We start from the raw sequence: 15272 nt of genomic DNA on the forward strand, positions 1-15272 counted from the left end.
CACGGAATCTTAATAGCTTACTTTCCAATTTGAAGAAAAAATCCAAAGAACAACTAAACGTGTCCCAAAAATATTCGTATGGTAATAATTCATACATAACTACTATAGTATACGTGTATAATTGATTTAAAGATAAATAACAACATAATTTATTAAATTAGTATTTTATATAGATCCTCTTTTGCTTCAGCTATACTTTTCAAAGGTTTAAACTTAGAAGGTACAATTTTTCTTAAGTAATGCGAATAAGTTTTATTCCGTTCTTCCTGTAACCTAATTTTTAATACTATTTTTTAAGTTATTTCATGTTTTCTAAGTTGTTGTTTCAAATAATCATATATGTACATTTTTTATTGGATTGAGGCCCGGAAATTGAAAAGGAGTTTTAAGGACTTTCAGACACTTGTACAAAAGGTATTCGCGAACAATACAGGTTTTGTTTTGGATCATTGTCTTGGTATAGTTTAAACGAATTTAATATGTCCATGTTTTCCGAGCTTGTCCTTAGATTTTATCTTAGAATATTTAAAAATACATTTTTGTCCACATTTCCTTAAATAAAAACTAATTCACCGACTCCTACTGATGATACATACCCCCAAACCAAAACCGAACCTCCTCCATTTTTCACCGTTGGCCAAAGAGGTTGTTTTTTTATTTCTTCAATTGCCTTCCTCCACACCATTTGGTATCCGTCTGGACCAAAAATATTAAATTTTGACTTATCACAGAAAACTCTAGTAATTATCTGATTTAAAAATGAATTCTTTAACAAAATTTAATCGCATTTTTACATTTTTAGTACTAAACCATGGTTTTTTTTCTGGATACTCTGCTGTGATATCCATGGCATCTAATATACCGATGAATGGTTTTAATACTAACTATTTTATTAGAATGATTTTGCATTAGGATTTTCATCTTTGGAGCACTAACTTTGGGATTTTACTTAATTGTTCTTACTATGAAGCGGTTGTCCCTCCCATTTAACAATTTTAGAAGACTTGTTTGTTCCTTTAGAAGTATTGTATTTTCATTTTTGTAACGTTGGATTATCTATCCAACTGTGCTCTTACTTAATTGGAACATTTCGTCAATCTTTTTATAGGATTTACCCTTTTCCTAATGAAATATTACTAATTGTCTTTTATCGAAACTAACATTACTTTTGCTTGGTATCCGACTCATTATGGATATTATTTCTAACTCTATTCTGTGCTATCTACATTCAGCAAGCAAAAAATGCATAACAAATACCTAATAAATAAAATTTTCTATTATGAATAATTTTGTTGCACATACTGTCCGAATATTTTTGTGGCACATTTAGTTGTCCTTTGAACTTTTTCCTCGAATTGGAAAATAAGCTATTTAGATTCCATGTTTTTTATGCAGATCTCTAAATAAATTATTGATGAAGGCATTTTTGATGCAAAAAAAAAAAAATAACTAATACATTTAATTAAAACTTGTAAAATCTTTAAACAGGATGCGTTTGAATATTTTTGGGATTCACTGTAGTTTAATCCTCTTATCAATATTTTCTTTCGTATGCGAATTGTATTTCATTTCAACGGCAAGATTTCATTTCTTTTTCTTTGCTTTAGTTTCTTCGTAAAATACGAAATTGTTTTTTAAGAGACAAAATTTTATTAAACGGCGAAAGTGAGTTACTTATAGGCTAAACTTACCAACAAAGTCTGTATGAATTTAATTTTCTTGTTGTCTCGAATTACTTTCCTTAAATTATCTTTGAAGAAGTTTTTCTTCGTATGAAAATTATAAGAGAATTAGCACGAAACTCGTTTTTATTTGACTTTAAGACCCACTTTATGTGTGTGGTAATTCTTGATTTTTTTATCTCAATTTGCTGAGCATACTTTTTGGTATATTTATTCCCCTTATTACCTATTAAATGCCCAGAACAACGAAGAATAAAATATATCTTCAAATTAAAATCATACTAACTAATGCACTTTATCGTTTAGTTACACTCATCGACAAAAGTCTTGCACCTCCCCAATATTTAAATTTTTATGCACGTAAATAATAAGTATACTGCGTGACATAGAAAAGAGAACACCCCGTAAAAATGGTTTAATTTAAATAATTTTTGGTATGCATGTTTGTTTATATGTATAGCAGAAACGATCAAAATTTCACTCATATTTATCTACGTATTTACGAGTTATTCGGAATTTTAGGTTTTTTTTAAATATAAAAATTGCAATAAAATATCAACAATACAACTGGAAAATAACATTTATTGGAGTGTAGTGTGCTTAGAAACTGCGTAGAGATATGCCTAGAACCAGAATAGAGCGAAATTTTCATCAATTGAGCGAGTTTGAGAGGGGTCGAATAGTGGGTCTACGAGAGGCTGATCTGTCATTTAGGGAAATCGCCACTAGATTGAACCGTAGTGTAAACACTATAGTGAGATGCTGTCAGGGATGGTTCGAAGAAGGGCAAACAGGCAGAAGAACAGGTACTGGACGACCTCGAAGAACTACAGAACGCCAAGATCGCCGACTCCGAATTATGGCCCTAAGAGATAGGTTCGTCTCGTCGAGGACGCTGGCGGATCAGTGGTTCGCTGAGTATGGAAGGCCCATTGGGATACGAACCATTTATCGCCGCATAAGAAGTTTTGGATTGATTTCCTACCGTCCCTATCTCGTGTTACCCCTCACCTTAAATCATCGTCAAAATCGACTACAGTGGTGCCAAGAACGGATACATGGGACTCTGGAATGGGATAACATCGTGTTTAGTGACGAATCCAGATTCTGTTTCGGTATGCATGATGGTCGGGCAAGAATACGAAGGAGACGGGGTGAAAGATGGGATCCTCAGTTTGCAATACAGAGGCATGTCCATCAGACTGTTGGGGTAATGGTTTGGGGTGCCATTGCATATGGTAGCAGGTCACCTTTAGTTTTCGTCAGAGGCAGTATGACAGCCCAGCGATACATCCAAGAAGTCCTGGAACCTCATCTTGTGCCTTATCTGGAAACTCTTGTTGATCCAGTTTTCCAACAAGACAATGCACGACCACATGTGGCTAGAGTGACTATGGACTTCTTCCAACAAAATGCAGTCAATTTGCTACCTTGGCCACCTTGATCTCCAGACCTCTCACCGATCGAACATGTATGGGATATTATAGGTAGAAGGTTGCATAATTTACCCCATCCCCCGCAAACCCTAGCGATGCTGTGTCATGCTGTCCAGTTAGCCTGGAATGAGATCCCCCAAGAGGACATCAATCACCTCATTAGATCCATGCCTAGACGTGTACAAGAATGTAAAAGACACCGCGGAGGACCGACAAATTATTAAATTTTTTTTAGTTTTTAACAATTAAATTTGTTCAACTTTTTAATGAAGTATTTGTTTTGGCGTAAACAACATGCATACCAAAAATTATTTAAATCAAATCATTTTTACGGGGTGTTCTCTTTTCTATGTCACGCAGTGTATATTGGGCAGAGATAGTGATTCAGTACGGATGACTATGAATAAAGACCGAGGAAGCAAATAAACAAAACAATTAATAAAAAAGAAACTACTTCAAAAAATAGTTCATTATTGAAATAATATGGAGGTGCAAGACTTTGGTCGATGAGTGTACTTACTATCATCAGCCAAAGCAATGTCAGTTTACAGCACTTCTTGAGCCTCGAAGGTCTTCTGTGTCTTCTGTTCCTAGGAATTGACTTCCCTCATCCTCGAATCAGAAGACGATTCGGTCGTTATATCGGTGTTCTCGTTTAGTTCGAAACTGATAAGTATTGCCTTCTATGTTCTTAGATTGAACCAACAATGAATTGGTGATATTAGGCTGAATGGATTATGATGTATCATCCACAGATTTATCTCCGTACAAGGAAATTATAAACAATAATAAAAAGGAACCTTTTATGGCCCACCTTGGCCTCATCAGAAGAATTCGGCACTAGCATTAGAACTGGAATTGGTGAATTTGTACCATAAAATTTCCTCTTCTGCAAGAACCAGTTGGATTCGAGATCACTAAATAATGATGAAGTCGGTCTAAAGTATTCATCATTTATATAATCAATATTCTCGACTTCTTCATGCTTCATTTAATCTGAATAAAGTTTTATATCATTGCATTTATTGGGGATAAAAATTTTTTACCATAAGGCGAGATTGTGCAAGTGCTCTACCTGAGTGTTTCCAATACACTCTTACGTTCGTCTAGTAGTTGCGACGAACGTAATACAGAAATAAACTCAGGCGTCTCTCTATGCCATTTCGTTTACGCTTGAGTCCTTTGACTCGTGCCAAAAAACCGATTTGCAATGAAGCTTTCATGAGGCGAGTGAAGAAGTCGTGAGACCATCCGAGTGTGTCCCGTACATTTTCGCTCTCAGCTATGTTTGCTTCATCTCAGCGAGAGGCTACTTCCGGCATTAGAGTGTGATAGATTATTTACATGCACACGTGCGGTAAAAAGTTTTACCTTTCACCTCACAAATGTCTACTATAAAGCCATTTTACCACCCGCTAGTAGGAAAAAGTCAAAATGCCACTAAATCAGTACGTTCGCTGATTTATAAAAAAACACATTACTTTGTCAATATCAATTTGAGTAGTTTACTTTGTTCTAATTTACCGTTTAGTGAAGTAATAATATGGAAAATATGCACAGATTTCTTTCGTTTTTGGCTCTTATTTGAGTGGCTTCACAGTTATAATAATCACGAGCCGCCACTGTTTAGCAATATTTTAAATTGAACTGTTAAATAATGAAACAGAGTTAAGATAAAAAGGCGTCTAACGCTTTGTGTGGAAGTACTTCAGGAAAAAAACAATCAGTTGACGATAGCGGTTTTATATTCGTTCATTTTCACGATATTCATCAATTATTTCTGAAAAAATGGACTGGGATATTGACAAAACTATCATAATTTTATGGAAATAATGAACCAGCATGATTTAGCTTAGATTAGTTATTCGAAGCTTCACACTTCAGCTAATATGATGTTAGTAAGGAAATATCTCACTAATAGTAATGGTAAGGGATAATTAAGATTTTTAAAGTGTCTATATGTATTCCTCGTTTTTTTAGAATCATCCTTAAATTTACTGTACAAATATCTGTTGCTGAATAAATACTATAAGCCTTTTGTTAGCACTCTGGTAATTCTAATTTCTGGCTCAATATTACTACTGCAAACTCTCTATTTCTTAACACATTTAGAGAGTGTCTCCATCGTGAAATATTCTGCCTTCTATACTGGATTTTTTTACGTAAGATTATCAGTACAGTGTACACGTATAAACTATAGTAAATACATGATTTTGCTACTTTTGAATTGTTCCATTTTAGACATTCACTACAAACATATTATACCTGTATATAATACAATTTTACATGCCGAGGATTAAAGCATTTTCTATAAATACGAGACAATATGGTACAAAATTGAAAGCTACGTACCTGAGTTTTATTCAAGTACTTCTTATCTCCACTGCTTGTGTAACAGCTTTAACCACTGTTTACACCTGGCCCCAAATTGAAGACGAATCTAACCCAATATGGAGAATTATGAATTACTACTTTTCTCTAGGTGAAGGAAACTATGGGATTTGCATGAAGTTTGCCTATGATATTCTTTTAGATTACAATACCTGCGAGGCAATAAACAGGATCATCTCCCTACTGATCCTTACACTTCCCTACCCATCTTCAGCCATGCCTTTGTGCTTCGTTTATGTAGTATCTCACATGGATCTTCAACTCCTGCTTTTAACAGACTATGTCAATTGTCTCAAGAAAAGAGGCATCAAGAAGTCTGGGTTAATTACAAAGAACCTGAAATCAATAGTGAAGACGCATTTGCAAATTATAAAGTAAAATTTAAACTTTTTGCAAACTTCTTTGAAAATTTTCATTGTTCTTTAGATATAACCGGAGCATATTGAAATCGAATGAGATTTTCAATATGATTTATGTAGTAAATGGAATTATGATCAATTTCTGGTCACTTTTTACATTGCTAGAGGTATATTATACATATTATATAGGGTGGCCCAACGAAAACTTTCAAACTCGATTTTTATTTAAAATTGTGTATACATTTTTATAATTCTATTTGAAATTTCATTTAAAATTTTTATTTAAAATGAAAATGTGTGGAAACGCTCGGACCCGTCAATTTTTGGTTTGAGGGGGACAGTTTTTTATTGTATTTTCAACCCTTCAATTACAACCCCTAAACAAATAACAGTAACCCCCAACATTTTTAATAGGGAGGGGTCGAATTGATACCTCATTTTAAAGGTAGTTGTACCCTAATTATAATCTTTAATTTTGAGGTCAGTACCGTTATCCCCGTTGTTATGATAGTCTGTCAAAGTCTGTGAGGAAAAACTTTTAGTTCAATAATTAGTTTGTCACAACAAGAGCTGCAGACTTCAACATGATGGTAGGAAGACCTTTAAAAGGGAGATATTACTGAATCCTCTCGATAAAGATGAGTTTTACCCCTCAAATTTAAAAGAGTATGTTTCTTTATTTGTAATTTTTATATTAAAAAAGGTGAGTAAATGAAAAAAAGTGTTTAAGTTACTTTTCTGATAAATTTATTAAATGCTGAAAATAACCGCTATTTACTTCCATACTATAAAATAAATTTTGTTGAAAGCGTTGTCTTATGTTACGTAACATTTCGGGTGTAATTTGGTGGCATTCATTAATCATACGATTAGAGGTAAAATTCACCTCAGATTCAGTGATATCTCACTTTTCAAGGTTTTCCTACCCTCATTTTGAAGTCTGCAGTTCTTATTATGATAATTTAATTATTAATTAAAAGCTTTTTCCTTACAGCCTTTGACAAGCTGTCATATTAATGAGAATAATGGCAGCGACTTCAGACTTAGAAGTTATAATCAGGGCATAACTGCATTTAAAATTATGTATCACTCGACATCCCTTCCCATTAAAAATTTTTTAGGGTGACTATAAATCTGTTCAGGGGTTGAATTTGAAGAGTTGAAAATGTAATAACAAAAAATTGTCCCTTTCGAATCAAAAATCGTCGGATTCAAGCGTTTTTACACATTTTCGTTTTAAATCGAGATGCGAATTTTTCGTTAGGACACTCTGTATATACAAAAGCTATCTAGTGAATGTAAGTTATGACACTTTTTTTCAGCAAGGTTTTGACAAAGTAAATGGAGTGGTACTTTTAGTTGTTTTCTCTATATATAGTTACTGCATCAACTATGTGGCACAAAATTATGTTAATCATGTAAGTAGTACCAAATATTCAATTTTAAGTAATAGTAAGTAATTTCTAAACTTAAGAGTACGGATTTTATTAACGCCGTCTATGAATTGAGATGGTATGAATGGGATAGAGAGTGCCAGAAGTTTTATCTCATAATGGTGACCAACATGTCAAAGGAATTTGAGGTGCCAGTTGCTTTACTGGGCCATGTGGGTAACAACTTATTAAAAAAGGTAGTTGAAGCTAATAGTTTGTTTAAATCAATTAAATTTCACACTGTTTATTGCAGATTTTGCGCTTTAGTTACACAATGAAATGCGTCCTGTTCTCTGCAAAAAAGTGAAGCTTCGCTTAATACGTTCTTATATAGGGTGATTCACGTAACTGTTTCATTAGAAACTTTTGGACTTGTAACTAATTTTTTTTTTTATTTTAATTTAATTTTTTATATTTTGGGGTTAAACTAATATAAATACACTCTACTGTTTAAAAATATTTTCAAGGTCAAATTACTTCCGATTTTACCAGAAATCAAGTTCAACTTCCTTAGTTCAAATGGAACCCCCGGTATATTTTTGCATTTTTGGAATTTAGGGATTAACCTGATTAAGTTCTTATTAGATATATATCTCTATATCTCAACCTAACCGTTTAGAAGATATTTTAATTTAAAAAAAAAATCTTTCTAAAATACCATTTCTTGAAAATATAAAATTCTCAACTATTAGTGAAACTGGCTTTATGAAAATTTACTAATATGTTAACCAAACATGGTAGATTAGGTTAATGAAAAAAGTGTTTATAATTATTATACAGGGTTTCCAAAAAGTAAAATCAAATTTAAAGAACTTTGAAAGCAAAAAAGTCACTTATTTTAAATGGAACACCTCGTATATTTTTACATGTCTAGATTCTAAATATAATTCTGAATCGATTTTTATTAAATGTCCCTATACCTAAAATTAACGCTTTTGCTGTAATTTGCGGTTTTTTAATATTAGATATTAATCATTCGAAATATTCTAGTTGGTTTTTGAAAAGAATATGACTGCTTCTTTCTAAAATGCGTCAATGTAATTGTCATATACTGACAGTTGAAGTTTGCTCAGCAGTTTAGAATTATGAACTTTAATAGTAGTGGACGTATACTATAGATAATTTATTTCACAAATATCATGGTAGGTTTATAACAATTCTATGACAACAAATTGTTAATCTTAAAAATTGGATAATCGGTAATTTTCTACATTAATATTTGTTACTGAAAACTGCGTTGCTTTTTAAAAGTTCCTGTTTGCTGTTTTATGCATTTAAATTAACACATAATAAAATAATAAAAGAGGAGAATAATTGAAATGATTTCTGTATTGAGAAAAACCAACGGCGTACCATTTTTTTTGGATAAAATTCTGTGTGTACTGTATTCTGTGTGTAAAATGCACCCGTACGCACGCCACTGGTAAAATTAAAATGATTGGTTATACATTAAAAAAATCGTCATAATTAACTGTTAAAAAGTGCAAAATGTCATCTAAATATCTCGATTACTTTTGAAAATATTAATAATTTTGAATTTTTTAAATGAACACCTTGTATTTTCATAACGAGGCATTTCAGGACTATGGATTCAATAACAAACTAACACTATTTTCGAATAAATAATCCAGTTCTGATGTTTGGTCCACTAAGGATGGCTCATCCTGTAGATGAAAATATAAAATACCCCTATTAAAAAAAGAGCAGTTTCAAAATCGTCCCATGTCGTTTTGAGGACGTTTTGGCGTTCAAGAAATTGATGCCAACTCAATTTTTTTAAATCTCATCTAAGATTTTTTCCACCAAACCAGTAACCATTTCGCAACGCTATTTACAGCATGTTAAAAATCTCCAAAAATGGTAACTTGTTACGGTTGAAATTTTCACCTCCACAATAGCGCTCTATTATGAATCGTCATATATTTAAGAACTCAATAAATTAAGGTATATTTTATTGAAGCAATTAAACAGTTTCTTCCACTAAAATAACTATACTTCATAAGGTATACATGTAAAGGGTGCTTGTGAATTGCTAAAGTGAAATGAGGAGATTCTCGAAAAATTGCGATAAGTGTGATTAAAAACTAATGTCCGCGAATCTGTAATTTTCGAGATATCTAAAAGATATTCAAGTTTTATAAAAAAAACTTACTACTGAACTGATTCTACGATTTTTATGAAATTTTATGGATATTAACTGTTACCAAGAGCTCTTTGTTCGCAATGCAAATTTCATCTGAGTTTCACCATTGGTGTACATAACAATACTAATTTCGATTTGAAAAAAAAAATCAGATTGGCGGATATTAGTTTATTAATCATATTGAAGATGGTTGTACATTCAATGTGATGAATTGATGTTTAGCTCGGCAATTGTAATCATAGAGATTCGATTTGCAACAGCGGTTGTAGTCATGTTTTTAAACTACAACATAAGATTTTTAGCGTGTTTAAATTTTAATCCCATTGCAATGTACCCTTATATTACTCCTATGTACATCACGATTTTTTGATAATATACCCGGCATGGCTAGGTATTTATTACTCACTATTCTCAAATAAGGGTTGCCCTGTCAAATATAAAGTTCACTTAATTTTTTTATACGAACTACAGTTTAAATACACCCACGTTTTGTTAAACCGATATAACTGTAACATTGAAACTGTAACATGAAAAATAATTGTTGTTATTCATCTAAGTGTTACGCTTTAACACGTCGAACCAGTCATGTCAGCCAGATATGGGTGACATGGCGTTCCAGGTCACCCGATTTAGTACCTCTCGATTTCTTTTGGGGGCTATTTAAAATAAAAAAAATTATCTAACCCAGCAGAATTTACTGAAAGAATTAGAAAGACAGATATTTGAAGAGTGTCGCCTAATCATCCCTGAAGTTCTTAGAAATGTTCGAAGAAATATGGAACAACCTGCATGAAAGAGTGTGGTGTTGGTAAAATGAACCATGCAGGGCGTGAGTGACCAGAATGATACACGTTGATAGTATATGAACTATTAGTATATTATACAAGAAATAAAGTGCTTGATTGAGGTGATTCCGTAACCTCTTACAGACGACGACTAACTATATCATATGCAAAGAAGTAAAGGGTACATAGAACTCAAAAATAAAAACACAACGTAGCCAGAAAAGAATCAGACATAAACATAAACAATCTCCCTAGACGAAAGGTAATCAATATTAAGTATTTATTACCGAAAATGGGAGACTGTTCCCATAAACCATCTTTAATATTGTGATTTCTAACATGTGCGGGGGGGGGGGGGGGGGGTCGTGTTAAACATTTAATTACTTAATTTTATCTAATTGTTTGAATAGGTACTTTGGGAATTATTTCTCAGAAATGGTTGTCAAAATTAAAAAAAATAGAGTATTACATTAGAGAATTTTATTACCTATAAAATGAGGAGGTATTCAACTCATGGTCCCATTTGAAAGTTCAAAGCTAATTGCACCCTGACAAGAGGAATTATTTCAATAAGTTTAAAATCCGCGCCATTATGTATTCCTCTCGATGACATAATCGACATATTTTCGCATTTTATGATAATTTCACAATTATCAAAAATAAATGTGGTTGAAAGTTTTTGTTAGATAATACATAGTTCGTTCGTATAGATAATAAATTAGCCAATATTTGCCTTTTAGCCTTAGTATTCCTGTGTATGTTAGCTCTCAATTTTAGTACTTAAGAACGTTACAAAACTTGGAAACCCTCTTAACTTCTGAAGACCATAGAAAACGTCATGAAAGACAGGACTAACCGGTTGACTTCTGGACTGGTCCTGTTGAACATGAAAGGAGCATTCGACAAGATATGACACAATGAATTTATCTATATATTGAGGATCTTAGATACATCGTTAAAAATGTTCGAATTGATCCACAGTTATCTCAGGAATTAGACAGTCATCGCCAAAGTAGGTGACGTCTATTCTGCCCCCAGAAACCTGGAGGCAGGAGTAATACAGAGAGCTATTCTAGCACACTTGCATACGAGTGCTATCTCTAGCACAGCTAGGGCTACACTCTCGCTTTATGCTAACGACACAACCATTTTATCCAAACACCGGAATAGGGCGGTTGTTAAGAGGAATCTACAGCGAGTATTAGATCACCTACAGGAATGACTGTTCACTTGTCGGATTAAGGTAAACCCGACTAAGTGCCAGGTAAACCTATTTGGAAGATGTTTGGATGACACACCAGATCCTTTAGAGATTGATGACATTGAAGTGCCGCGGCTGGACACAGTCCAATCTCTGGGATTAAAGCTGAATAAAGGACCGACCTGAAGCCCCCATGTAAGGGCCGCCGCTGCTAATGCCTGAAGTAAATAATGGTCTCGTTACACCCCCTGTTCAATAGAAGAAACCACATGTTCGTCCATGAAAAACTGTAACTAATAAAATGCGTTATGCAAGCGGATCCTCAGGTACTGATCGGCTGCGCGAAGACGTACTGCGGAACGTCATCTTAGATAGATAGATTTGGCTGAAAACATTTACCTCCAAATAGTGGTGAATGCTCCAATGCGAACTAACAACGAAAAAATTCGTTTCAATTTGCATTGGCAGTCAGTGCGCGACTTCAAGAAAGCCAAAGTCGACAGAACCTTTAAAAAGACTGAAGCACATCCAGACGAGTTACTCAGAGTACTGGTGGATGAATTACGCACCGAAACCCGAAATAAATATGCAAGCGCTCACGGCATCAGCTGTAGAATTCACAGTCGTGAAAGCATCAGAATGACAAAAATATTCGCCTAGAAAAATAAGGGCAACATCAACCTGTAAGATACGTTATGTCACAGCCACTACGACTGAAGAGCTATGAGATTTTTTAGAGAAAGAGAAGGAAGGAGGGTCCCAACGGCGAAAGCCGAGGTAAAATCAAGGATTCATAAGTATTAGATTCAAAATCCTCAACACACAGGGTTTGTTAATGGGCAAAAATCTCACATCCGCTGAAAGGAAACTTTCCCACTTTGTATATCGAAAATGGTGCATTTTTGACCTTGGGTCTATTAGCATCTTGTAATTATTTCACAGAATACTATCGGTTCCTGAAAAATCTCCATGATGATATGTTACACCCTGCATATACTGTCAGGGTCATGCGAGTCTATGCTGTGTTGCCCATTGTCAATTTTCGTTAAAGGAAGATTTGATTTGATATAAGTCTGACTAGATCATTTCTTTTCTCTTGAATTTCTATTATCATAAAAGTAGGCAATAAATAAAATCAAAACTTAGGAGACTTCATAACTATTTCCTTTTCAAAAATCACAGTTGGGACACCCTATATGTACAGTGAAAACTAGATTCTATTCAATAACCATTTGTTAACAGTCAATATAAAAAAAATCCTTTTATTTCAGTTCATCACAAAAAAATTTAATACGCTTCTTCGATAAGCTAACATAAATAATTCTGAAAGAGTGAATCATAATAGCCAGAAGGTATAAAGAACAATGATTTATGTACAGACATACCTCTTAAAAATACTGTAAAATTTAAGACATTCCAGAAAGAATGGCGGCAGTCACAATCGTAACTGCAAACATGGCCCATCCAGTAATGTAAACTTCCTTTATGGTCATGAATCTTCCGGTGTCCCACAACAAGTGCCTAATTCCATTCCAAAAGTGGTACGTGAGGGGAAAAGCCAACAAAAACTTTAATCCATAAATAGGACCGGCTCCAATTTCTGCGGATTTGAGCTTTTCAATATAAAACTCCAACGGGCAGTCAAGGTAAATAGCTGCGGCGCTTAAAGCAACTGTGTATGCAGTCAAAATCAGCCCTACATAAAAAATCTATTTGTACAAAATTAATGATAATAATATTAATGAGGATATAGCTGTAGGGTCACCATTAACTTAAATCAGATTGTAGGTATTCCTAATAGTAAGTAAGATAATAGATTATAGAAAATCAGTTCTTTATAAACTGTCATCACTATCACATAAGACCAGTACCATCATAGTTAATCACAGTACCAGCAATCAAAACGTTTAAAAAATAACACTAAGCTTAATTGTTTAAGCACCACATATACCAAAAAACTTTTAAATGTGATTTTACTCAGTATGCCTTTTAGGGAATTTAATGGTGCCTAAATTCTAGTTATGAACAATGACTTTATAGAGATTTAAATCTTGTTCTTCATATGCAAAAAAGGATATTTAATTTGTTCGCCTGTTACGCGATTTGTTCCAATTTTGTTATACTGGAATTGAAAATAAGATATTCATCAAAATGTGATTTTGACACCATTATTCCCTTAAGGAACACATGAATCTTTATTTTAATAAATCAAATTGCTGCATTTTGAGACAGCCAACCAATAAATAATAATATGAAATATTTGTTATAAAACTATAAAGAATTGGAAGAATTGAAATGCATATTTTTAGCCTTTCTTCAAGTATGGTTTACATAGTGAATAAAATGAATTTTCCTATTTTTTATATGAAGAACACATACTAGAGCTCTTTGACAATGGTGTATCATCACAAATGGTATTGTCTAAAAATCTTGGATGCTCTTCAAGCTACACGCATATAATTTTATAATATATCTGGAACCTATTTTTCACAATAAATCTACTGTGAATATTAAAAAACTTTCATTGCATTCTGTGGTGTCAAATTTAGGTGGGCTCAACTCAACATGTACAATTTGTTTATTTTGAGCACTACAGGACATTTTGGCAGCAAAAAACAATGTTCTAAAAATTTCTATATAAAAATATGGGTTTGCCAAAACCATATATGATGCACTACTTTCAAAAAAATTATAAGTTTGTAACTCAATGTATGCTGAACTTTGGGTTTGATTTTCTAAAATGCAAAGTTAACATCTCTCTTAAATGTTATTTTTGCAACACAACTTTATAGAGATTCCCAAATGTTGTGGTACTTTATTCATATAGCTTCTGAGATATTTAAAAAAAAACCATTAACGGGATAGCATTTTTAAAAAGTTCTAGCTTACCTAAAATTTATTTCGAGACTCAAGTTCATAGCAACTTTCGTTTTTATTTTGACCTAAGAAATTGCCTCTTAAGATATATGTATGATATTCCTAAACAACTTGTATAATATCCCATGTTACAAACTAAGAGATATTCTTGCAGGTAGTCCTGAGCAAATTTAATAGGGGTAGTAGGCTTAGGCCAATGAATAACCAGTGAGTACGATACACTATTTTCCCATATTTTTGTATAACTAACCTGTAAATCTATGGGAAATAGACAATATAGCAGGTAATTCAAATTTGTAAATTGTGAGATGAGGTGACTGAGGTCTATTCAACCTGAGATTACGCTCATCGTGGGATTCGTTTAGCGGTGCCACAGCTGGTGTGCATTTTATAGTAACCGGTCTTACATAATTTAACAATCTACTGCTGTCTTGGAATAGAAGCCTATGTCCCTGGCCCAGTCTATTTCCAGCTAGCCTGTAATAGGAATTATATAACAATTTTTTTAAATTAAAAGTTTTTTACGAATTTACAATACCTGAAGATTAAAGACATTTTAATAATTATAATTCCCTACGATCTAAATTAAGCCAACAAAATGTAATATCGATTAAAATTCTAAAAAATTCAGAGCAAAATAAAAATTTGAGTTGATGAAAAGGACAGGCGACAGGTGAGATGACACGTGACAAGGGATAGATCTGCAATCAAACATCAAGCTAACATTTTTTCAACTTTAACAATTTCAGTTGACACTTCTTCGTCCTTATCTCAAACATGGGAATAGGCAAAGATGAAAAGATGCTCTAATTCTCTCAACAGGAAAGCCGTTTTGATTTGCTCAGTGCTAAAACAAATTTGATTGGTTGAAATTGAAATAGTTCCACATTTTCAACCAATCAAGGCATCATGACGCCACGCCACTTGACGCCTTTCATACGTCTAGCGTAGCTATAGCGTCTATT

General features: G+C 33.3%; 3 protein-coding genes across 3 annotated transcripts; 1 reads left to right on the forward strand and 2 right to left on the reverse strand.

The window, feature by feature from the left end:
• Positions 1–385: 385 nt before the first annotated feature.
• On the reverse strand, positions 386–1326 carry LOC136416745 (uncharacterized). The gene is made up of 7 exons (XM_066402078.1): positions 1303–1326; positions 1167–1222; positions 1116–1122; positions 964–1056; positions 795–884; positions 597–748; positions 386–503 (listed from the first exon to the last, which is right to left on the reverse strand). Exons 1-7 carry the CDS (start codon positions 1324–1326, stop codon positions 386–388), a joined length of 540 nt encoding a protein of 179 aa, XP_066258175.1.
• Positions 1327–2253: 927 nt separating this feature from the next.
• LOC136416620 (uncharacterized) lies at positions 2254–3446 on the forward strand. Its single transcript, XM_066401889.1, has 2 exons — positions 2254–2892; positions 2949–3446. Exons 1-2 carry the CDS (start codon positions 2302–2304, stop codon positions 3024–3026), a joined length of 669 nt encoding a protein of 222 aa, XP_066257986.1. The 5' UTR covers positions 2254–2301; the 3' UTR covers positions 3027–3446.
• Positions 3447–12676: 9230 nt separating this feature from the next.
• On the reverse strand, positions 12677–14976 carry LOC136416654 (succinate dehydrogenase cytochrome b560 subunit, mitochondrial-like). Its single transcript, XM_066401928.1, has 3 exons — positions 14846–14976; positions 14558–14784; positions 12677–13126 (listed from the first exon to the last, which is right to left on the reverse strand). The coding sequence occupies exons 1-3, from the start codon at positions 14860–14862 to the stop codon at positions 12837–12839; spliced, it is 534 nt and encodes a 177-aa protein (XP_066258025.1). The 5' UTR covers positions 14863–14976; the 3' UTR covers positions 12677–12836.
• Between the last annotated feature and the right edge of the window lie 296 nt (positions 14977–15272).

This window comes from Euwallacea similis, chromosome 24 (genome assembly GCF_039881205.1).
Source record: "Euwallacea similis isolate ESF13 chromosome 24, ESF131.1, whole genome shotgun sequence".
In the NCBI taxonomy this organism is placed as follows: domain Eukaryota; kingdom Metazoa; phylum Arthropoda; class Insecta; order Coleoptera; family Curculionidae; genus Euwallacea; species Euwallacea similis.